The sequence below is a fragment of the Thermobia domestica genome, chromosome 16 (genome assembly GCF_964235325.1).
Source record: "Thermobia domestica chromosome 16, izTheDome1.hap1.1, whole genome shotgun sequence".
Classification (NCBI taxonomy): domain Eukaryota; kingdom Metazoa; phylum Arthropoda; class Insecta; order Zygentoma; family Lepismatidae; genus Thermobia; species Thermobia domestica.
Window position 1 is genome coordinate 70,178,901 of NC_137469.1, and position 26,499 is coordinate 70,205,399.

Sequence of the window (26,499 nt, forward strand, 5' to 3'; positions counted from 1 at the left end):
TTCGATCATGGACATTCCGGACCGATATAAATGTGTGAGTGGATGAACAATTTATTGAGACCACCGGTTAGATGTGCGTAATACTGTCTCTCGATTTAGCATGAATCTGTTGAGATCATTCTGCATGGACACCTGAAAATATGAACACTTCTTCACGGTGAGTTCGAATGTTGACTGTTGACCACGAGGTTGTCAAGTAACTTGAATCAATAAATATTACTGATGACGTCGTAAATGATGCTTTCTTTACATCAATTGTTCCAATGAGAAACACACTACCTGCCACCGAAGAAATTTTGAGTTATCCAGTGTTCAGAATGATGGTAGTCATATTTTCTAACAGCGAACTCTTAATCCTCACGGTGTTCTAAAGGGAACTAGAATTACAGCTGCAGATTACGAACATTTTTTGAAGCTTATTCTAGCACTGCAAACAAAACGGGGAACGAAACCTGATCATGTGCTTTCCATCAAGCTAATGCTCCTGCTCATCGAGCACTCTTGACTCGTGATTTTCTTCGCAACAACTTTGCGAAGGTGTCCCATGCTCCCTACTCACCAGACCTCACTCCTAGTGATGTTTGGCTATTTCCAACATGAAAGAAGCTTTCTTTGTACATTCATTTGAACCGCTCTGGTATCAGCGATTTTTAAGTGGTCAAAACATCTAATTAGAGAAGTGTTCTTGGCGGCCGTGGAATCATGTCGTCGACGTTGTGAAAAATTGTGCGTCTAAAGGAATGTTACATTGAGAACTGACAAGTTTTAACTTCCTGAGGTAAGTAGTTAGCGAATAGGACACCTTAGAAATTGAACACACCTCGTACAGCCTGGTCCCTGTAACCATGCTTCTCTTTATGTGAAATATTGCGTGCTTGGAATAAGAATAAGAATAGTGGTACCTTTCTCATTTTCATTGTCCTGTGGTCTTCAACATTATGAAAACACTGATTCTAGAGGGTGTAACAGTAAACACGTCAAATACAAGTGTCAAAGTTTTATTCAAAAATTTAATGGATAAATCACAATTTATGTTTGCTGAATATAATATGTATACAAAAAGTGTACAAACACAAATCACAGCTTTCGATTACTTATGAGGGAAAACATCATTACGTAATGTGACCATACAACTGATCACGTAATCAAATAAAATCTTACAAATAATAACAATATAATTTAGATTTACAAAACAATATACAGTCTACACTGCAAGTCATGAGAAAGTCTCTTTCTGTGATTCCACGTAAATACCCTAGATCATGGTTCCATTTATAGTGCACTGAAGTAATAGTAATAGTGGTTCAAAGTAGCGTATAGTACGCTATAGCAAAACTGCTTACAGCGCAATATTGTTTAGGCAACGAGCAGTGACTGATTTCCTTTTCAAAGACGAAGTTTTTACAGCAAATATTAATGCGTATGTTGACCAGTATGTGTAATGTAAGGTGGGTAAGTAAAGAATTTTAAGGGCAGAAACCGATACTTAAGATTATCTTCAGCACTGCTACAAATAGTAAAATGAATCAATGAACTTATTCGAAAGAACAGTGTGCTCTAGCTAAGAAAATAGAGTCTATTATCGGAATACAGTGCAATTCAGGACATGACGGATACGTATAAACACCAGAAAGTGTGTTGTCGTTAGGTACCATGGCTACTCACTACAGATCAGAGAACTGAGAAAAAACAGAGGACCCACTGGGCTGTTGATTCGATACCATGTGAAAAGTAACATTTTTCGCTAAACATAGTCATGAACAATAATGAAAGTGTATCATTACTACAAACATCAGCCTAAACGACAAAGCGGAATGGTGACATCCAGCCTCGTTAAGACAGAAGAAACCCAACATTTGTTTAAAGTGTTTACTGGTAAGCAGGAAGTTCTGTTTGTGGGTTACCCCACAAATGTAGCACTATACATTGAAATGTTGAAGCAGATGCGTCATGCAATACACGATAAAAATGCAAATTAAGTACAAGTAATGTTATACGCGTATAAATATGTTCGTCCACGAGAGAAGAAATCACTTGCTAAATATGATTGAGAAATCTTCTCCCACCTACTACAATTCCTGCATTGCCCCATCAGACTACTACCTGTTTACGTTCTTCAAGGATCAGATGCAAAGCCAACGGTACAACACCAACAAGATGCCAAACTTAGCAGTCCGTCGGCTATTACCAAATGTCTCTAAAAGTATTTCTACAAAGGGTATCATCTTAAAACTTCAAGAACTTTGGATTAAGTGTACAGAAGTGAGTGGAAATTATACTGTACATTATATGTAGGTATACATTTTTTTGTGTCATATACGCTTTCATTCTGTACCTTTCCATTAACTTTTCATCATGACTTTCAGTGCGACCATAGTAGATATATGCAGTTGAACACAATTTGCATTAATCTCTCTATAAAAGCGCAACAGTAACAAAAATACAAATCTTGAGGCATTTTTGATATTTGTATATTTTACAATTACCATTTGCATAACAATCCTGTACAATAAAATTTTCTCATTAAAAAATCGAAGCAGGGACGGTCAAAAAACATTCATAAATGCTAAAGACATAAAATAATGAGCCTCAATTCATGCAACCTCCTGGAGTTCGGAAATTACTATGTATCTCACTAACATTCGTTCACAGATACAAGTACCAACTATGTTTCTAGCGTAAAAAATAATTACTATTCTACAGAATAAACAAAACTTTGTGCAGTTTGGCAAATTGTAGCACTCATGATTTTTGGAAATAAAATCTAGATTTGTAAACGTTATATGTAGAAGCATATTTACAAGCAAAACATTCGGTACATATATTCACAGAAATATGATTTACAAAAGCAAGGTATAGCAAATATAACAATATCCCTAATAAGGGGAAGACTCAAGAAGACTTCGGCAAGTTTATGAATCAAAGCCACGTATGGGTTAAATGTGCGAATGTAGTTGGCAAAAGACAAGTGGGTGTTCAAGTATTTTTTTTTCTTTAAATTTTATTTTATAAACATGATTATATATATGCTTATGGCAAGGTATTGCATTACTACGTACAGAAAAAAAAGTACTTAGAAATCCATTTCTTTTAACATTACTAATCAGCAACAACATTTTATGAATCACAAGCATTTATTCTTCAAATGATACATCACACATATTTACGACGTTTATCCACCTCTTATGCCTCTATTTTGCAAATTGTGAGAGAAGAAAAATTCCCTGGCAGCCAGTGCAAAAGGAAAAAAGTTACAAAGGTGAAAGTAAATACTATACTAGTATTCTATACGTTGGATGTTTGATTTGGAGCCATGTAAGCGGATTTAATTAACTGCTTATAACTGCATTGTAATACAGCTTTTTTTATGTGTTAATGTCTAGATTAAAAGTGAAATAAGTTGGAGGTTCATGTTGTATCAAATTCTGAACTTGTGTCCCATCTCATATGACTTCCGCGCTGAAAAGAAACAATAAAAAAGGCATATTTTTGAAAGGAAATAATGCTAAAGTATAGAAGTAATTGGAATAAACATAAACGCAAACTATCTTATATAAGTTTGCCACACTACACGCTAGTTTATATAAAATCCGATTCAGAGCTTAGGTGCCAAGCGCCTTATAGGGCTTTTCCGTTTGATTCGTAAAATAAAAAATAAGAAAATTCTGAAAATGTTTGGAGTGATGCTTACTAACGTATGCTCTCTTTATATAAGACCAAACCACAATTATAGACACTATACACAAAATGTCTGTCATGGGATAATATGAATTCAGCACTAATAATAATAATAATTAATATAATCAGTTTTGATTGACATCTTAAAGTCAATACTTACACTATTTTGATAATGATGGAAGTTGCTTATTTCTCTCTTATTTTGAAAACCTGCTATGGTAGCAAAAAGTTTAATATTACATTTTAACGTGGCTTTCAAGTTCATATCACTCACTTCTCTAAAGCAATATGCTTTCCTCTTGTGTCGAAAAGGTAAACGGATTTCGCGATGCTACGAACACATGGTAAGAAACGCACGTGTACAGTGGAAAAGCAGTGATAGGATAATAAAATAGTATTTGTATGTTAATAAGTAATGAACAACAATGAGAGTAACTGAACTATAAAGTTCGCTAAACTCTTTCATCTTATAGCGATTATATTATAATGATTATATCAAGTAAAACTCTGACTTGTTCAATATCATGTAAGCATTTACCATTAATTGATATGAGTATCAATGCGCTTCAACGGTCAATTTTGTCACTAATAGCAACATATGAGGGCAATACCGTAGATACTTGCGAACAAGTCTGTTTATTATATAGAAATAATACCTTAAAAACTGACTACTCCTTATTAACAATTTCCCTTCAAATGTGTTGGCTACAGACTGCTTTGATTTTCCTAAAATATTCTGACATAATGAATATGAATTTACTTTTAATATCACATGTGCAAAATGTTGGTTAAATTTGCCCTAAGTCTTAAAGCAAAAACATACTTTGTATAGACTTGATGAACAACAAAATTAATCCACGTTGTTTATAAAGATCACATGTAAGGGATACTAAGTATAATGTTAGCTCCCTCTTTAAACCTACTACATCAACTTAGAAGTACAGCAATTACATTCTGGCTTTAAAAATTCACTTTTTACATAGAAAGGCAGCCATTTGAAACTCCTTTCATACGAACAGCATATTAAACTTAAACCTGCAAACTTGAGTTAAATAAAATAAATTCTTAACAACTGATTACTATAGATATTATACAGAGAATTTCCGTTAAAGGTGAAGGGAAAAATTTGACGTTTTTAACATATGGACATTGAGGATTTATGTATGAAATTTCATCACTTCTCAGTAATCCTTATTACACTTTGTTCTTTCCACTCCTCTTTGAGATTAGTTGTTCTTATTACCTATTTTTACTGACGATGCCAAGACCGCATCTGAGCAAAAATTAGTAATGTAATGACGTCGAAGTGAAAGAGGTTATTCTGGTATAGCAATTCTAAATTCATTTATTACATTACCCATAGCTTTGTAGCTGACAGAAAACTGGAAAATTACAGTGTTATCATCAATAGCGTACCTATTGTCGTCGCCATGTTGTATTTCTCAAAATAAAAATTGTAATATAATATAAATTGTAATTGTACATATACATTTTAATGTTGTATTGAAATTGTACTAAATTCATATGAATAATGTCTTTAGAACATTATATCGTGTCTTGGAAATGGTTGGCAAGTAGCTAGTTATATATTTCCTCCATTACAGAATATGGTATATAAATATACTGAGCTGATTTATTGAGTATGCTTTGATAATAAGTTCTCCGTACGGTTTACTGACAGTAATAGACTTCTTATTTATCTTAGCAGTTCTTTACTAATAGCAGTGTTCTGTGAGGACATCAAGCCAAAACATTTCCGGAGCAGATTATGGACGTGAATTAATTGGACATTAGCAGTGGCATTCCCACAGAAACTTAGGCCGCGCTTCCATTGGATCCGAATGCGATTGAGAATTTCCCAGCATGTGTAAATAAATTGGAGTGCCTCGACTAGTTCCGACCTGCGAATTGCGAAAACCGACGAAAAGATGCGAATGCCAACGATCCCAACCTGTTGGGATTGTTCGTCCGAATTCGTGCGAATGGAGAGTCGTCTGCAGAGGAATTGAGCGCTACGTAAGAGAAGAAAGTTTGTTTTGCGTGAAAGCAGACGATGTTGCGAGGTGCGGAGGCTAAAATAAATAAGTAAATAAATAAATAAAATAAAATAAAAATGGAAATAGATGATACTTTAATAAATTGTGTTTTTGACAAAGTTCCATTGTGGAACCAAGCTCATCCAGTTTACCACAAACGACACGTCGTGAACAAATTATGGGCAGATGTAAGCAAGGAACTTGGAGTGGAATATATGTATATGTTTCTTTATTTTGTCTTTAAAATATGAAGACTTAATTAATACACGAACCGCAACTTTTTATTCTAGCTGAGGCAATAAGTTAAATTCTCCCTCCTAATTTCTTGATAAAAATATGTCATTTATCCACATTCGTCTACTTCGTGCTCTCAAGACTTTAAGGTACGAATTTTCAAGCACAAATATTTCAGATTGAAGCTTTGAAAGAGACATTGCAACTTGATTCGCATTCGCAAAACTTCGGATCTAGTAGAGGCACATGAATTCGCAGTTCGCATTCGCATTCAGAAGAAATGGCGGCACGGCCTTATACTACATTATCATAAATATGAATAGAACGGCTAAAGCACAAACTCACAATTCCTGCTCCTATCTAATACACATGGTACTTTGAAAAGGGTGAGATTGACGAAATTTAAGTTAAAATTCAGATAAATATTTTGAAAATTTGACATCGTGCTAAGATGCAGTGATGATGAAGGGATGTTGTTTGCTAATGTTAAGATTCCGGAAAAAAGGAAAATGCAATCTCAGGCCCAAAGATTATTCAATTGAACTGAGCAAAATCAAAGAACCTCATTTTGGCAAACGTGGGACAATTCGCTCTATGGACTCTTATTGGAGTGCAATCACCAATTCTTTCGTTTCAAAGATGGAACAACAATCAAAAGAGTTTAATCCACTGAGAAATCCTATTTAACACATAATAACAAAATGTGCAAGTTTATTTGTTTATAATAGAATCTAATGGAAAATTCATGCCTATGTACAATTACATACATATCGATGACAAATGGTTTTATTTAAGGTTCAACAGGCTTTCTATCTCATATTGGACGAGAAGCCTCCAGCACGTCAATGTAAAAGTAAACGACTGATTATGGAAATGATGTCTGATGACTGCAAGACCAAGGTACGACGAACATAAAAACCAAATATACTGATCAACAATCAAAAATGTCATTCTCACAATACAGCCATGGTTTCTCTAGCGAATTGGAAGAAGAAACCAAATCAACAGAGCAGTGCAAAGTCCCATTGTTCCGATGATTCTCTGTAATTAGATCTGAAAGGGATATTGTCGTCAAGCTTCCGCCATTCAACAATCCCTGCAGCCAATGTACTAGGTCTTAGGTTGTTCAAGGTTATCCAATCCTTGCAACATGAAAAGAATCAAGAACAAATCAGGAATTAATTGCATTATCCAAGCATTTAACGAATGTAGCATAAAAAATCTGGATAATGTTTTCCTCGCCTTCCAGAAGTGTATGGAATGCAGAGTGAAGCGATAAGGAGGCATACGCATCAGAATTCATCGTCTGAAACTTTCCAATCCAAACCCAAGCCACAGAAGCAGAACAACAATCATTAGCTTAAGATGGACTTGGTATTATTAATAGAGCATATATGAAACAAAGTACAGTATTATGTATACCACAATTTTGCATAAATAAATTAGTATTCAAATCAATACCACAGTCGTATACCATAGTCGGGAATAAGATGTAGCATTTCTATACCATATTTCGGAACAATGTAAATATAACTTTCTGGAACAGAGAGAGTACTATTTAATGCATTCGAAAACATAAATACAAAATTTTATGTCTTTATATTAACAATTATTCTAATATATATACATATATGTACAAATAATAATACTTTCCAAACAAAAATATTAAAAAATTGTTTCAATTACTCTGAAAATACAAAAAAATTGCAGACAACTTTTCATCGAACACTTTTACATAATTTGTACAGCACATTTGTGCCACATCGACAATAATGTACAAGCATTAGAAATCCTATCCAAATAATACTACTACCAAAAACTACCAAAACAATAAATAGGCTATATAAATTTATTCTTTAAAAAAATGATCTCACTCCAAGCGAATCAGAACACACGGCTGTTTCCTTATTATAAGAATCTCCCTAAAGCATCTAAAAAGGCAACCAAGATAAATGATTCAACAACTGGTTTTACCAGCACAACAATATTTAACCTATATACATTCTTTTCAGATCATCATCACAATTTTACATCTCTGGATATTAATATACAAACGGGGCATATACCACACTCGATACATCTGGATGATACATAAAAGCTCTTCTTCTCTTCCAACATATATACTGAACTTCAGTGCTATTTTTAGGTTCTGTGTGGCAAATTTTAATAAAGTAATACGGAAGACAGTCAAAGCTGACAACATAAGCAACATAACAAATTAAGATTAGGTAATATATATAAAATTAACACTTAACCCGCATGTACATACTTGTATCTATGGAACGCCACATATACACCACTTTCTTTTCAAATATCCCCCCCCCCCTCAAGAATATGTAACATAATTTCTTATGGAAATGCTTAAGTGTTGGTAAAAAAGTTTCTTTACAACCAACATAATATTATATTCGAGTATATATCAGTATACAATAAAAGAGAAATTCTGACCAAAACATACACTATCTAATAAATAACAGCGTTGCAAAGTATCTTTGCCTTCATCAGACACGTTATGAAGTTCTCCTGTCTTTCCATCCGTTTAGCCTCTTCTTCAAAATTGGAGGTACTTCTCTGATATCTGATGAAGGCAAAGATATTCTGCAGAAAGTGTAACGCTGTCTTTTTTTTTAGATAGTATATGTTTTGGTCAGAATATTTCTTTTATTCTATACAAGAAGTTCCAAGGCTAGAATGAGTGGCATTTATATATCAGAGTATTTTGAATATGTATATATGTACACGGTTTAATCACGATACACGGTTAATAATAACATTTTGCTGAACCTGTTTGAAGAAAGTCATTTGTGATTTTTACAAAAATATTAATGTTTATATTTACATTTAAGCTGTGCTAGTATTCTTGTTTCGTAAAAAGCGACACACGTCAAAAGTTTTTATTAATAATGGTATAACCTATAAGACCTTAAGTCTCGAGACATTCCAAGGAAAATTCACACTATTTTTGATTAATAAAAGTATGAAGTCAAACACCTTAGAAATTTTATGAAATAGACATTTGTTTACAAAAAAGCTAAAACTTCTCATATGAATCACAAACGTGACAGCAATATGGCATTTTCAAGCATTGCTCTTTCGTCGACTTCATAATATTACACATCTCATTACCGCTTCAATGGGATGAACGGAAAAGTAGCTGGAATACGCTGAAGTTTTATGTTATTAAAAAAAAAAAAAAAAAAAGTACAAAATGTGTTTATAAAATGATTCGAACTTTATATGGGTGACTTAATTTGGTGAACAAGGCCAAGAATAAGTGGCTGAAACTGTATAGGAAAACTCTTACAGACGCAATCAATGAAGTAAATGTTCCATTTATCTCTGTAACATTTAGATAAAAATTAGTAAATACGCATTGGGACTAAAGCAGTATTAAAGTTCAATTACTATTGCATTAGAATTATTAAAAACGTATTAAGAAATAATTCAAGAGGAAGGCCCTGAAATTCTAAGTCTCGGTGCCCATTCAGCTTCATCCAGCTATGTCTTATTTACCAGGACAATGTACCCGTTTGTTTATGCCTTGTTACACGCAAAACGGGGAAGAAATACTTTCACTCTTTTGACTAAAATATGTGAATTTTTCTCGTGTTTAACACCCAAGCTTCACAAAATCATAGTTTCAAGCACACAGATCAGATACACACTCGCAGACTCTCAAAAATACTGGTAGTTCTGTAGAGCTCAAGAATATTCCGTGTTAAACGAAAGACATTACAGAATATACATTATGAAACTTTGTGTTTACAAAGTTGCATATCCCAGAATTCATTCCCAATTAATATAAATAATAACTGCAAGTAACATACTAAAAATTGAGACTAAAAATTTCAACAAGCTATATGTTCCCGGTTTTCTTTTCTCTTATTATTATTATTATTATTATTATTTCAAAGGTTCACATTCTTCAACTTTTGAGATATCGTACATATATATATGTGTACATGTACGTACAAACGTTTAGCCATATTTTTCTACTACCACAAACAAATTATAACAAAAATTCTATTATTCTTAATAGACACCCGACATTCTATACTTAATGAAGGGAAATTCTAGGGAGGAAATGGGGATTTTTACATTTCAGAAAGTAAAATTTTGCTCTGAGATATGGCAACATTGTGCATGGGTACTGAAGCTATTTTATCTTTCTTTCCTTTAACAAGGTTTCCGCATTATGTTGTCAACTTTATGTATAGACACGAATTAAGCTAAAGCTTTTAAATGTTTATTATATTTATTTTCACTTTTGATAATTTGTAAAAATAATTTCGTCACTTACCCCTAAGTACTGCGTCTAATATTTATTAGACTCTTTTAGCATTTCCTGTCGCCTTCCTCAGTATTTCAAGGTAAGTTACAAGAAACTTCTGTCACTTCTTAGAATGCTATTTTGCATTTCTGAGTGTAACCAATTAAAAAATCAGTAATTTCAATTTTTTAAAAAAATTAGCTTATAAGAATTATCTTATGATTACTGCCAATTCAGCACACAGCAGTTGAATTTAAGTTTACATATATATGGTGTGATGTAATTGCAAATAAAGAAGTTTAAACTATTGTATAGTGTGTGATTTGTTAAGGAAATTTAAAAATCTATAGGTTTAAACTCAGATGTCTGCACAATTTTGCAAAAATTGTTTCTCTACTAGTCAAAAATATATAACAGTATGGTGCAGTTGCTTAACAGGATAGATTTTTTAAACTTAATCATTTTTCAACTGTCTGTTCTGAGTATTCTACTCGCAGGCAGGTTCTAGTCCAACTGCCCTAAGCTGTGCAGTGGTAGAGCCACAAAATTCGTTTCCCCTGTGGTTCAAAAAAGGATATGTCAAACTAATAATTACTAGCTGGAATGGAGGAACAGGTTGGGAGTTAGATTACGGATATTACGTATGCAAGAATGGTGTAACAATGAATTCACTATACAGGTAGTCGCTTAAATATATCATTACATAATCAGATGAACGTCAATTAATACTCCTCGATATAATGTACATTATATAATGTACTCTGACTTCCTACAGTATCAAGGAGATACAAACACCAAGTTACCGAGGAAGGACACAGTAACTGCTGAAACAGCTCGCAAGATTTACAGAATTACTTTAGACGAAATAAATAAAAGGTGAATGACCAAACTGCATTTACAAATTCACGTCAAATAATGCCTTCAAACAAATATTATATAAGTTTGAGGTTGTTGCATTAGTCTTCTTCATTAAAATAAAGAGAACTTATGGATAACCAAAATAACAAAATAAAATGGATGTTGTTTTCACATTACAAAAAAGAATAAACCCTGATTACACATACATGGCACCAGACCAATATTCATTATAACTGACCACTTAACCACAACTTGAGCAATCTAGCCTTCATCCAATCAGTAGAAAATCTCTTAGCTGCTGCCTCATAACCAGTCTTTCCTTCAACTTCTTTACTGCTCAGTTCTATGTTATTACTATAGCAGTGTTTGTACTGGTGAACAGCAGCAATACCTTGCGATACACGTTGTTTTACCTTACCCCTGTATGTACCATATAAATGGGGCCGATAAACATAATATGACCGCGTATGACTGTTTTCACTGCTATACAGTGTCTTCTGCAGCGGGAGCAATTTCATGGGTAGCTTGTGGAAGTTCAGATCATTGGGATACTCAAGACAGAAAACTAGATTGGTCAATGAAAACTTTGCAGTCTTTTTACGAGCATCAAAATCATTTAACATGGCGGACATTGTGTGGTGGTATTTTGGAACTACATAATCATCTAGAGACAAAATTAACACATTTTCTACTTTTCCACTTGCACGATAGATACAATCTTGTTCCACAACTGCAGCTATCACTTCCTCAGCGAACTCATCAAACGGATAATTCCACGGAAGTACTGTGACGAAAAATCCAAAATGCTTGGAAATACTCAGTGATAAGTGCACTTTCTGTGGAACACCCCAGTCATAGAAAGCAAAGTATTTAACACCAATTAACTGATAAAATGACAAATACTCAAACACTCGAGATTTAGGAACACCCGGTGATTTGCTCGGTGTAACACATATAAGAGTACTATTCACCCTGAACCCTTTGCTACGCACTGGATATACAGGAATAAACACTTCAGAAGGCACACTGACATCAGTCTTATAGAAAGTAGCACCATACGGAACACCAGTTACACCTTCTGGCTTACAATAAAAATAATATGCAACAAAATCTTCCCTTTTGACCTGTTTCATTTGAATACCACTATTATCTGTTTGATTAGCTTCCTGTTTAACCAGGATGGAATAGGAAAACTTTCCAGATACAGGAGTTTCACTATCCTCGTACCACAAATGACATCCAAATTTCATATTCGCAGCTCCTTGGACAACTGCAAATCCAGTCACATAATTGGTGTTGGTATCCCTATCATCCCAAAATGCTGAGTACATATACAAATTATGAGAAAGCCTCTGCCACGACGGAGGGGGACTAGAGAAATCAATAGCTTCAGAATCATTGAGCGTTGAATTCGGAAAACATTCAGGACTTAAAGTTTGCTGACCTGGTGTTCCAAAAAAGTTGAGTACTTCTAAGACATATCGAAGACGATAATATTCATGTCTATAAAAGAGAAATGAAATCAAACTCACCAGCGTAATGACCATAAGAAGTAATTGATAATACTTCTTCATCCTGCAAATAGTTACTATACCAAGACAAAATGTGCTTAATTGAGATAACATAGAGCACAGAATCCGAAACTCAGCATTCGCAAGCTTCTTTCTTCTGCCTACTTTTTACTCAACTGTGGAACCTGAAAGTAGCAACATAACTTATTAATTAAAGACATGAGGAAACAAACATTTTAATAATAAACACGAGAAAAAGTAGAAAATAAAATTTTAAAAAGTGCATAATAGAAGTAACAGAACTTCAACTTTGCCTTCCCCTCCCAGGGAAACATTGTTCTCGGGGTTTCCAACACAACAAACTAACTTCCTATATTCAACATACATTGCAATTCCATACGAACTTTAATATTTTTTACGTGAAGAATAAACGATTTTTACACACTGAATTCTTATATATGGCATTCCTTCTGACTTTTGTACCCAACAGAGAAATAAAGCACCCATTTAACTTTTGTTAGTTCAGCATTATGTTACAGTCTTAGTGCAGAATAATGTTACAGTCGTGCTTCACTGTTGAAGCAAGCGAAGAACGTTTTTTTTATTTCTCATTTTAAAAGTAGTGTGTGTCATTGTTAGGACTGTGTGTGTGTGTCACTGTTAGTAATAGGTGTCTCACTATTAGGAATACATGCGTCACTGTTAGTAATAGGTGTGTCACTATTACGAGGGTATACAAAAAACTTTTAATTTTACGTCCCACGCTTAAGCCGGTTACGCTACAGGAGATGATGATGATCAGAAATCAGTGAAATGGTGGAATGAAGAAAGTGGAAGGAAACGGGCCCCGAGAAAACCACGCACACGGTGTTTGTCCACCACAAAGCCCACTTAGCGCGAGCTGGGATCGAACCAAGGATACCATGCACCAGAGGTGAACGCTCTACCACTAAGCCACCGCGGCCCCTGGGAAAGTATACGTCACTGTTGCATGTGTCACTCTTAGGAGGATATGCGTCACTGTTAGTAATAGGTGTGTCAGCATTAGAAGAGGAGAAATAAAGTACATACAATCTGCTAGTTAAGAGTGTATTTTGCTACATATAGATTACATAAATAAATAATTTTATTGATTTAATCGTATACGTTTTGATAGCTCCTTATCATTATGGCCATCATCATCATCGGTACGTGACTGTTAAGGAACTTTTACATAGGTTCGTGGAGTCACATAATGGTAATTTTTTCAGTCCTTTTAAAGAAAATTATTATACTTCGTTTACATCAACAAAAAAACACAACTGTAAATTTATAACTTCAATCCGATGATGATGGCAAGGAGCCATCGAAACGTATACGACAAAATTAGTAAAAACGAGTGCTTAAGTAGAGTTCAAGGTTAGTATTTTGTTATTAAATATGCATCCTATCAGTTCATTTAGTAAGTAAGCAATGTGCTCCAGCAGAATAAAAACTATAAATTATTGTTGGAAACGAACGATATACTATTTAGGGCTAGTAAATAAAATATAAATATTAATTTTCTTCTAGATTTTCTCAACTAGCACACACGAGAATTTACGCAACGAGAAAGTACTTTTTCGTTAAACCTTAAAAATATTGGTGAAGTTAAAATCTCATACTTGGGGTATAAAGAGAGTATGCTGCAAAATACTATTCGCTTCAACCGCCAGCATAGATTCATTCGTAAATGTTCGGGTGATCCTCTATATTGTCTTTACCAGAGAGTTTTTACATCAGCTAAGAATTCTAATTGGAGCCTTAGATAACCAAAATCATGCTCAAGGTAGAAATCGTACAACTAAAATACTACGGTGTTCAAGATTTTTAGGGTTGCTCTATTCTAGGCAAGTTAATCGTACAAATGCAAATCTTTGTTGTTTAAGATCTTCATTTCATGTCAGCTAGCTGAGTGGTCTGATTTGTTTTCAACAAAAGAGGATATGTGATTTCACAGTGATTATACATGATACTGCTTAGGAATTCTGTTAAATTATGTCCATATGGCTGGGGTTTAATGTATTAAAGTTTAGTGATTGATTTGAGCAGTATCGATTACATTAGTCACATACGTTACTATTGTCGCTTATACGTAGCAGTGACGACGCCAGAGGAGGACAGGTTAACCCTTCTTTGATGGCTACGCCTGCCACCCCCCCCCCCTGCAAATATGTTGTATCGTAACGTAAATTAGGTAATACAAAACTATCATTTTCAGTATACTAAAAAATTGCAACCCCCCAAATTTCTTTGCCCTTTGCCTCCCCCCCCCCCCGAATAAAGAAATTAAAGGCAGTATAACTTATTTATGTTTTACGAATGCTGATTGACCACTTCAGGGATTACTCCAGAAAATAACGGAATAATTTAAAGTTGGGACTAGTAAGTCTCTAGCAGGGTGGGGGGGAAGGAAATCATGATTTTTTTAAAAATCATTTTTGTTGATTTTTTAAATTTATATCGATTTTTTTTATTTAAATCAAATATTTCTCATCGTATAATACAAGTCGCGAACTGAAGAAAAAACATTAAAACTTAGTATTAAATGTTAATTATGCCATTTAAGTGAAAGTATTGGGGTTTAATTTTGTATTAATCCCCAATCGTTAACCTATTTCAATCCCAAACAATGTTTCTTAAGAATTAAGGAAAAAATGTACAGCAACGTTTATCAACAAGACACTTTTCTATTCACGGAAGTTACTGATATTTGGCAGGGGCATATTTTCAAAAAAAAATCGGAACTAGCTAGCGGCACGAAATACATATCAAGTACATAAATTTCGCCTAAATTTAACTAACTCTATGGCCTATGGAACCTGGAGGTTCAATGCCGCATTCACGAAAACTCTCCACTGACTTCTATCCTTAGCCAACTGGATCCAGTTTCTACTTTGTATTCCTGTTTCTGCGAGATCCATCTTAATATTGTTCTCCCATCTGCGCCTAGGTCTTCCTAATGGTCGTTTTCCGATTGGTCTTCCAGCGCCTAGGTCTTCCTAATGGTCGTTTTCCGATTGGTCTTCCAGTTAAGACTTTGAAAGTGTTCCTATTTTCTTCCATCCTGGCTACATGACCTGCCCATCTGAGTCTCCTAGACTTGATGACCCTAACAATGCTTGGTAAACCGTATAAATTATGTAGTTCCTCGTTATGAAGTTTTCGCCATTCCCGTTCCTCTTGGGTCCGAATATTCGTCTCAGGATCTTGTTCTCAAATATTTTCAGTCTATACTCTTCCCTCATAGTAAGCGACCATGTTTCGAGACCGTACAGAACAACAGGCATGATTATCCTTTTATATATTTTAAGCTTCAAATTCCTCGACAGAATTCGCGACGACAGGAGATTTTGAACTGAATAATAACACGAATTCCCTGCTTTTAGTCGACATTTAATTTCTTCGTAAATATCGTTTTCGTCTGTTAATATTGATCCTAGATATTTGAAAGTATCCACTTTATCAAAAGTATTATTCGATATTTTAAGGCATCCAAAAACTGCCGTATTACGATCCCCGACGAACTTCTGTGTATTTAGTATATAAATATCGCCTGAAGTTTTAAAATATGACTTTTGTTTGTTTGTTTCGGAAAAGGGATCGGGCCCCTCTAAATACACCCCTATTATTTGGAAACAAACAAATAGATGTGAACACAAAAGAATTTTTGTCTTAAATGTCCATGGTGATTTCTCCGTTGGAATAGTTAACGATTTAAAAACCCTATGTTACGAAGAGAAGAAAGCAGGATTCACCAGTTACCCGTTCAAAACGGGACTTTCCCTAAGCATCCTCTGCAGGATACTTGTTTTCACACTGTGCTTATACTGTATACATTTGAGTCTCATTGTATTATGATTATTACCTTCTATAATCGAAATAATAGAACAGAAACGGAATTTCACTAATTTTCACTTTAAATTAATTTATTTCGGAATTTGATTTAAATCCACGATTTTTATTGAAAAAAACAAGTGATTTAAATCTTGATTAAAGTCGTGATTTAAATCAAACTGATTTAAATCAATCCACCCTGGTCTCTAGTGTATTTATATCAAGGCATTATACCAACTTGATTTAATGAGGTAAAGGGTTTATTTATTTATTTTATTTATTGTTGAGATTTGTTCGTATCCGCTAAATTAAAAGTAACTGGCATAAGTAACTATTTAAAACAAATTTCGACAAATAAAAAAACCTTCAACGAAGTAACTACATCTGACCTTATATTTTCACCCACGTAGTAATTTTTACAAGTGTTAATGACTTCTCTGGGTTTTTATTAAATTTAAATGTGTCCTTGGATACATATTTAAGTGCGATTTTTCTTTGGAGCCTAAGTGATAAACTGGGTCATAATGAGAACGAAATTAATTATATTATTAAGTAACACAAACCTATAACGTGCCCCGCGAATCCTAAATGGAATGTTATGTGTTTGAGACACATTACATTAAAATTAAATTTGGATGAAGAAAAGTTCGACAAGAATTGGCATTATTTGTAAATAGCTACATTCAACTTAAATGTGTTTGAGTCGCATTACATTAGACCAAAATGTCTGATGTTTAATTTAAATGAAGCAAACTTCAACAAGAATAGGGATTAGTTATAAATAGCTCTGTGACTTTACACTGTAGAGGTAATGCAACATTTCAGATTTGCACCTAGGCAGATTTGTACTAGTTGATGCAATTTTCTATGAGTTAAAGAAAAATAATGCAACTGAAATGACTTGACACACGTTAAAGTTGTATGAGACACGTGCAAACACTAAGATAGTAATCTGTTTATATTTTGGTATGGTTGGATTGAAGTCAGTGTAGTGATCTAGAACATTTCAATAGCTTATTACATATTTCAGTATATTGTGTGGGGGGAAATATAAATAAATAAAATAGACAAAACTAAGTTGAACACAATGTAAAATAATAATAATAATAATAATAATAATAATAATAATAATAATAATAATAATAATAATTGGAAGCCGAAGCTCTCCATTACTTCATTCACTGTCTAGCTGTTGAAAGTAAGAAGATTAGTTACCAAAATCATACTAAGAACATAACAATCCTTTCAAGATTCCCACAGCACATTATAGGTGAGTGTTTGTATCAAAATGTGATAGTATATGCATTAAAGAAATCAATTCTACTTTAGCCTTATCTTCATTTTTGGTATTTAAATTATTGTCGAGAGCTTTTTATGTAAACTTGAAATCTATTTTTCTATTTATCTAATATGCCAAAAGACAATGATTCTTAAGGTATTTGTATTAACGAAAAATTTGTGAAAGTCTAAGCATTCATAAAAGACATACAGTTCACACAAGACATCAATTATAATAGGAAGATCGATGTTCGAATTTATTTCTTCGGAACAAAGGACTCTTAATTAAATTTACATACTAACAATTCACATAAGCAATCGGATTCTGTAATCAACAATTCAACATACAAACAATAAGAAAATATTTCCGTTGATTATTTTTGCACAGAAAATACCATGGCAATAACTTTTACTAAGAAATCAGAAGTATGTCTAAGGACTCCAGTGGGGGATTAGAGGATGACCGTCACGTGAGTACACGAGTTTAAAACTCTCATTTCTTTCTCACTTTATATATTCTTTAACAATTTTACTTTTAGACATTCTTTTCGTTTAAGATACGAAAAGATATGATATGATTTTTAAGATATTTAGAACAATTTAAATATATCTGGCACCATCAAGAGAATCTATTTATTACAATTTTTTAGTGTAAACTGTGTAACTTACACGGGATGTACTTGAACCTGAACCCACAAAGTGGGGATGATGTATATATTTCCTGAAAGCTTGGGACAAGATAAGATCAAAACCGGTTACCAAAATTGGGGAGGTCTCAAGCATTCCGCTTGAGGGCAGCACGTTACTCATTTTTATTAACACCTTTAAGTGTATCCACCTTTCTCCACCTTAAAATGAAAAAAAAAAAAAAAAAAAAACTAAAACTCTATCTTAAAAAAACACCTACTCTTAACAACTGAAAAATAAGAAAGGTTAAAATATTCCACACTATTTTTCTGTTTTTATTTGTTTTCGGTTGGGGTTTAATTCTTGAATTCATCCAATTTCTTTTTATTTCGGAGCCATGTGTTTTTATCGATGACAACCTACCTTTGCACTACAATTGCATAATAACGGACCACACACTTTTTTACTCAAAGTTCACATTTTCTCCGCCCAGATTAATAAGGGTGCTATCTCATTTTTCTCAGTTTTGTAAAATTTACGGAAGAAATATAAATTTTGGTTTCGAAAGAGGGATATATATCTGTGTGGATCTTACCTGTAAATGTGTAAAACGTGAGAATATTTAATACAAAGTCTGCATTAGTAAACATATAAGAACATCTGTACTGTTAACACAAAGCCATGATAAGCAGTTGCAAGTCGCGATCCCTAATGATAGCTATATCAGAAAGATGTCCGACTTGTTCCAGTGAGTGGGCTCAAGTAACCTACTGGCAACGATGATAGTGTCCGAAAACAGTATAATGGAATAGTGAAATTCAATGATATGGAATTCAAATATCAGAGAAAATTGAAGCTGAAACTTAAATTACCAGAAGGAATTTCTCACGTGTATAATAAAGTAGATAAGCCTATATGCAAAGTGTGCTTTTTAATGCGTACTCCATTGGTAAGTGTTATGATGAAGCGAAGTGCTACTCGAAGGTAGTGTGTACAATGATCATACGTATCCAAAAAATGTGATGGCGTGTGTTCTTATGCCATATGAAATCTTTTTCCACTATCCTCCTTTAATGCGTACACCTACAGTCGCTGACGCGCCTACTACCTTCCGACGTACCCCGCCCGTCCCTGCCGTAACTGGATTAGATAGCATTCTTGTTTGAAGTGGCCGCGTAAATCAAGTTCGTTTATTCCGTTAAACCTAGGGGACCATACTTCCCGTTTTCGGGGCTTGTCCCGGCCGTCCCGTACCAGTAGATAGAAAAAAGCAGTATTTGTTCCGTTTTATGCAAATGAAAGAAGCAAATAACATACCCAGACTTTACGGGCAAGGCGAGAGAAGCTGGTAACTTGGCACTTGGTGGGCGGGTATATTGGTGGGGTGTTGGCAATGCTGGAAAAGTCAGTAAAACGCAAGAAGGTGTTCATTGTCTAGAAAAGGATTTTCTCTTCTGAGGATTGTGTGCGTTCCGAGAAGTCTGTTGTTCAAATTAAGTGCGAAAACAGGACGAAGGGCAAGACGCGGACATTTTAAAATTAGTGATCCTTAGCTATGGCTATTCCTACACTCTGATAAATAATTTATGCTTAGTACACTGGGAATTAGCTGGCTCTTTCACCCACCCCCACACCTCCCCGAATAATAAGCACCTTGATGAAATGGCAACATTGGACCCCCCAATTTAGTAAATCTGACTTACTGAATGCAAAAGGAACTTCAACCAAGTTAATTAGGAGTAATTTATGTATTCAATTAATTATTTCTATTAGGAATTCTTGAGTTCGTATCTTCGTCACACGATACAAAACGTTTTAATAACTACCGTTTGTACATACTATATATTTGCTCGACACAGAAAGTGAATTTTAATTTTTGTCTTATTTAGAAAGTCTGATTAAATTACACTTCTATGCTATAAAATAGGTGATTATGTTACAATAATTTAAAATGAATTTTAAACTGTAAATTTGGTATTTGTTTTGGTAGTTAATTATATAGTTTTATCCTATGTCGTGTAACAAGTCTTGACCTTTTGTTAGCCGGAAATCTTGCATAAGAATATGATTTATGGTTTTACTGTTGTGTTCGTTTACACTTGGTTTAGTGAAAAATTTCATTTCCACTAAATATGCATGCAGATATATTTGAATGTATTTGCTTCCAGAATATATATATATATATATATATATATATATACAGTAGTCTACTACTACTACTACTTTTCTTTTTTTTTTTTTTAATTATCCCGCTTTTAGCTGTTAAAATTATGGTCACCCTAGTTAAACCGCACCAGTTTTTCAACATGACAATATTTACTTATGAAAAAGTTAGGTTAAATTAGATTACTTTAGGTCATGTTTGTTTCTTCCACTTATGTAGTATATAGATTTCGCCCGGCGGGATTAATTAGAACTTGACTCTTGACTTTTACGTCTGTTCGTGTTTTATGCACTGTAGTTTTTGTGCCGTGTCGATATTCTACATTTATAGTACGCGCGTCAAAAGTCAAACTGTACTCATCCATGCAACTCCTTCCTTAGGAAATACTTTCTAAGGCGGTAAGGGTATATTTCTGCTAAGACTTATGTCAATATTTCATGAATACTGTATAAGTATGTGTCCATAAAATGAGAGAGCACGTAACAAAGTTCATAAACTTTTACCATAGAGAAAATTTCGTTATTTTCTCTGAACTATTAATCCTCTTTTGTTAGCTGGTGTTAAGTGCAGAAGAATAGGACCAGAAATATGAAAAATATGTAAAATTTACACGAAAAAATGGTGAATCGGTTATTTTTTTTTCGTCTAATTCATACAAACAAAATAAGTTTAACTTCTTATTTTGATACATGTTAAAAGCTGCGTCGGTACTATTTTACGTGGAGTCATGCTGACGTCAGACATTAGAGTGTAATGAGGCAATTAGTTGAAAGATAGCAGTTCCATCGACATTTCGATTTTCAGTTTTATAACAACGTACGTTGGTGAGAACTAGCAGTTATTACGCTTTGTGAAGAGGCTTGAATTATTGAAATTGTGTAAAAAGTGCCAATAAGTATAAGACGACTATGAAAATAAAGATCTCTTAGTATCTCCTACAAATGCATTGACGGCTCTGGAGCTGGTAGTATAACTTATGGTAAGCCCTTGTAAATCACCTCGTTTATAAGTATAGCCACCATCGCTGACGCGCCTACTCCCTATGGACTCATACCCTCGCTTCTGCTCGGACCAGCGTGCTACGCTCCTGCAATGATTCGGTTAAGATTGCATTCATGCTTTTTAGTGGACACCTAGCACAAGTTGGTTCCTATTGTATGCTATGCACTGTAGGTTTACGCTATACGTCCACACTGTATTTATATTCATCACAATTATAAATAACTAACTATAATCATTACTATTTTAGCCAGAGTCACTAACAAGTGATTTGGGCGATAAACTAATACCGAAATAAAGAAACGGAGAAACAGTTACATAATTAAATGTGAAGGCATTACTGCTGTATCGCCGGACCACAGGAAAATAAAAAGAAAAGCGAACATTATTTAGTTTCTCCGCCAAAATAATAGGTTGTGACCCTGGCTTATTAGATAGTGATTATTGTTCGAAATATCTACAGTGTAGACATATGGCATAAAAAATTCATAAAACACAACCCAACTTGTGGTAGGTGGCCACTACAAAGCATGAATGCAATCTTAACCGAATCATTGCAGGAGCGTGCTGACGAATCCTATGAGTCAGGACAGGAGAGCAGCAGGGGTCCCGAGCGTCAGCGACATACACATTTCTCTCAATGATATAGATGTCGTTGCTTCGTGTTGAACTGCAGAATTCCCTCGCGTTCTTGAAAATTTCCCATCTTAGCAGAGTTGGTAATTCTCGTAATTTCGGTCGATTTAATGTTTTTTGCTTTTAATTTATTTATTTTAAGCTAATATCTAACACAAATATTAAAAACGGGTTTGTTAATAAAGAAACGAAGAAACAGTTACATAATTAAATGTGAAGGCATTACTGCTGTATCGCCGGACCACAGGAAAATAAAAAGAAAAGCGAATATTATTTAGTTTGTCCGCCAAAATAATAGGTTGTGACCCTGGCTTATTAGATAGTGATTATTGTTCGAAATATCTACAGTGTAGACATATGGCTCAGGAAACCTCCCGAAACTTCGAACATATAAAGAAAACGAAGATATTTTTAAAAAACTTCAAAATAAAGAGACGCGTCATTTATTTTGCTCATGGTAGTACCTCTTCTTTTCTGTACTCAATTCGTTTCCACATCTTCGACAAACTGTTCACCTGTTTACTAGACCATACTTTTCATACAAATTCAATAGCTGACACTCCTTATTTTTCTACAACTCGATAGAACTAAAAGACGATACGTAACAATCTTGTTATTTACGCACCATTTTCCACACTGCTTTTTCCATAAATCATAACAAGAGTATCTTCGCCCAATACTATCTTGCGCCTCCACATATAGTGCTGCAAATAACATCAAAAACAACTAACAACATATATTTTCCTAACTTCAACTATTCCCTCACCTCACATTCACTCATTCTTCCTCACAAACCAAAATAAATTTTCCAGTTCATCTGCTAAAGCTTCTAAAATTAATCCCCCGACACAGCAGTTAACCCAATATGAATATCATGGTGATGGTGTGAATATAATTGCAATTAACGCACTATGAAAGCAATGTAAACATTGTGTTAACGGTATTTATAATCATACTAATAATAAAAAACTGAGCACATAGGTTATTTATAAGAGTACTTATTCAATGTCCTCTACCACAACATAAAGGTAAGTAATCACAATGAATGCGTTAAGAAATCAAGTAACCTACTGGTTTTAACGACATCTTCGTTTACAAGCATACCCATCATCGCCGACGCGCCTGCTCTCTATGGACACCCACCCGTGTTATCCCTCAGGCCCCCTACTACACTCCCGTCTTGACTCGGTTAGATAGCATTTTTACTTGGTCCATGTTCCGTTAAGGGGGTCCAAAACTACACTGGACCCCCTTAAGCTAACCTAATCTAACGTAACGTAACCTAACCTAGTATAACGTTATAGTACGTAATCAAACTAAAATCAATAGGAAGAAGTGGTGTCAAAGACATTGGACCCCCTTAACGGAACACTGACCTTTACTTTTTAATGACAACTTAATGCAGGTTGGGTTTAGGGTATTTAGACTGCAGTTTTTATGGCGTATTTCCGTACGCAGTAGCCCTATTTACATACGAAACAGTGGAGTCTTAAAGTGAATGTCAACCATGGAATTCTTCTGAAACACTTTTTTTAAAGTAACGAGAGTGAATATCTTGATAAAACGACAAAAAATTTAAGTTTTTGAGCTTGAAAACACTGGTCCTATTCTGCGGCATAAAAGCCATGCACTGTGTAATTTTACATTAAATTAAAAAGAAAAAAAGTCACTTCTTTCTCAGTATATACCCAAGGCTTAGTTTGAAAAACTTCCGAACTTTCGATGTCATAACTTACAAAAATGAATAGCGTACAGCACTTGGAATTGATCAAATTTTTATGGCAATGTTATCTCTTGCAGTAACTATAATTGTTATGAACTTACCGGTTTGAAATTAACATAAGCCAGCTACAACTGCAATTCTACAAATACTTCCGTATTTGCATCTTACATATTTGTTCATCTTCGGGATATAATTTTTCATTACATATCTGAACAAATAAAATATAAACGACAATAATATTTCACTTTTTTTACATTTGATTTACATTGCAACCCTGAAATTCTTCTTCTTTTTCTTCTTCGGTAAATAACTTGTCTGGTCTTAAGAACCCTTATCGGTCTAATAGATGGGTGCACCAGCATTAAGATATGTGTGCTACAAATACAAAATTTCTTATGTGTGCCTCACACGGAGGATTTGTGATTCAGGAACAAAATTGAGTAAAATACAGGGTACAATTGGAAGAAGTTCAGACAGTGAAAGCGGGATGAAAGCAGAGTTGAACAGGGCAAAAATTTAGCGAAAAGAAAATGAAAAAAGAAAGAGTATAAAAAAGAAGGGGATGCATGTACGTGTAAATGTAAAAGAAAGTTTAAGTGTAGTATAGATGTATAGGAAATCCCACTGAACTCTCTTTCTCACAAGCACCACCACACGCGAGGCACTCGCCGTAACGGCCACTGTCGAACTCCCTTCGGTATCTGCTTGCCTTAGGTATATGAAAAAAACTGTGTAGTAAAGAAAACTTTATTTTATTTTTTTGAAAAAATTGACGGATGCAACTACACGGCCAGATCGACAATATCACTGCACTGTTTTGTGTTGTAGTAAATGTATTATTATTAATGAAAACAGTAATTTTTTAAAAGTTCTCAGTAGAACTGCAAAAGAGAGAAAAGTAAGAAAAGTGAACTGCACGGACGATCCACTTGCCTGGTTCCGAACAGTGTATTAAACCTATAAAATATTGATTAAATACCGTTGTAGGGCGCCAAAAAGGTAAAATGTTATGAAACACATAAAAAGGATTACACTAGTAACAGAATTGTCAAAATACAGAAGATGATTGTACATAGAAAGTGGCTGTAAAGTAGAGTGGATTTGAAGCTTCGCACCCATTTTCTCCAAAGATTACTTAGCCCTGAAGTCAACAGCTGAAAACCATATTGCCAAACAACTGAAGTCTAAAATTCGCTCAAAATTCTACATTTTAATTTAGGTTTTACTTCTAAGAACTTGAATGCGTTCTGTTTTTATTGAGTTGTATTTATGTGAACTATTCAAAGATCTATGGGTCAGATTCCGTAACGGTTTCTATCACTGCAACTCTAAAGCCGCATTTTAATTGCCGATTATAAGCATAGCAGTTACAGCTGGAGCCTATTCCACCATTAGACTTTGCAACTTTTCACTTTGCGCTTTGAAATTTGCAGATATGTTTATATTCTACAAAAAAGAAAAAAAATATTTCTGCAATGTAAAAAGTGCAAAGTGGAAAGCGAAAACTTGCAATGACTACAGAAATTTCTGACTTTTGTTCCATCATCATCTTAAAATTGAAAAGTGCACAGCAAGATTTTGCAAAGTTGTGTCGTGTTTTGCAAAGAAAAGCTTGGCTTTGCCCGAATTGTTGATTAAGACCTATTATCGTTTTAAAATGTTTCGGAGGTTATTATATTCATCAGGTGATGAATCAAGTAAGGATGAAATTCCTAAGAAAGTGTATGTAAAAAAAGAATCAACTTCCACGGCATGAATTTATTTCAGTTTGAAGAATGCTTTCGTTTGACAATTGAGGAAGTAGAATTCGTATTAGAGCACATTGGACTGGCTTTGGAAAGAACAACAAAACGTTGTAAAGCCCTTACAGTAAGACAAGTACTTTGGCTTCATTGTGTAGGAAATGGTGCTCAAGTGCACGGAATAGTACAAATGTACGGCGTGTCAAAAGTAACTATTTGTAGAACAATATACCGTACATAATGTTGTGAACGCTATTATAAACATTATAGGCCTTATGTAGAGTCGTTCTGACGTGTGATTAGTGCCATACTAATGACTTCGAGTAACATGTTCCCTGCAGTAGTCAGGTTTTTTAGTATGACGCCACTCATACGTCAAAATGACTTTGCATAAGGCCCTATGTTTCCAGATATAGTAAAATTGCCAAATGACAGAAACAAAATTGCATGATTTATATATATTGCAATTTACTATTACTATATTGCAATATATAAATAATAGTTTCAAGTACTTTTGTCACTCGAAAAACTGGGGGGCCTAGGTTCCCCGACTCCGGGCTAGATCCGCCACTGACCATTTCTCCCGAAAATTACAAAAAAAAAAGCAATTTATTCTTGAAGGATAAGGTTTTTTAAATGTTTTCTCAACAACTTCTGAGTTTGTTTTGTTTATATTTCGTAAGTATAAGTTTCGCTAACAATGCTGTAATGTAACACTCTATTTCTTCCGTAGAAGTTTACAAGGGTTAGTTTGCTTTTGAGTATGAGTTTTATTCAGACGATTTTCTCAAAAGCTTCTCATCTGATTTTGTTCACATTTTATAAACAAATATTAACAATCCTATCACATTCTTTTGAAGATATTTATTCTGAAAACCCACAAGGAAC

General features: G+C 34.2%; 1 protein-coding gene across 1 annotated transcript; it reads right to left on the minus strand.

Moving 5' to 3' along the window:
- Nucleotides 1–982: 982 nt before the first annotated feature.
- LOC145673139 (uncharacterized) lies at nucleotides 983–24,168 on the minus strand. The gene is made up of 2 exons (XM_081742551.1): nucleotides 23,971–24,168; nucleotides 983–12,772 (listed from the first exon to the last, which is right to left on the minus strand). The coding sequence occupies exon 2, from the start codon at nucleotides 12,699–12,701 to the stop codon at nucleotides 11,304–11,306; it is 1,398 nt and encodes a 465-aa protein (XP_081598677.1). The 5' UTR covers nucleotides 12,702–12,772; nucleotides 23,971–24,168; the 3' UTR covers nucleotides 983–11,303.
- Between the last annotated feature and the right edge of the window lie 2,331 nt (nucleotides 24,169–26,499).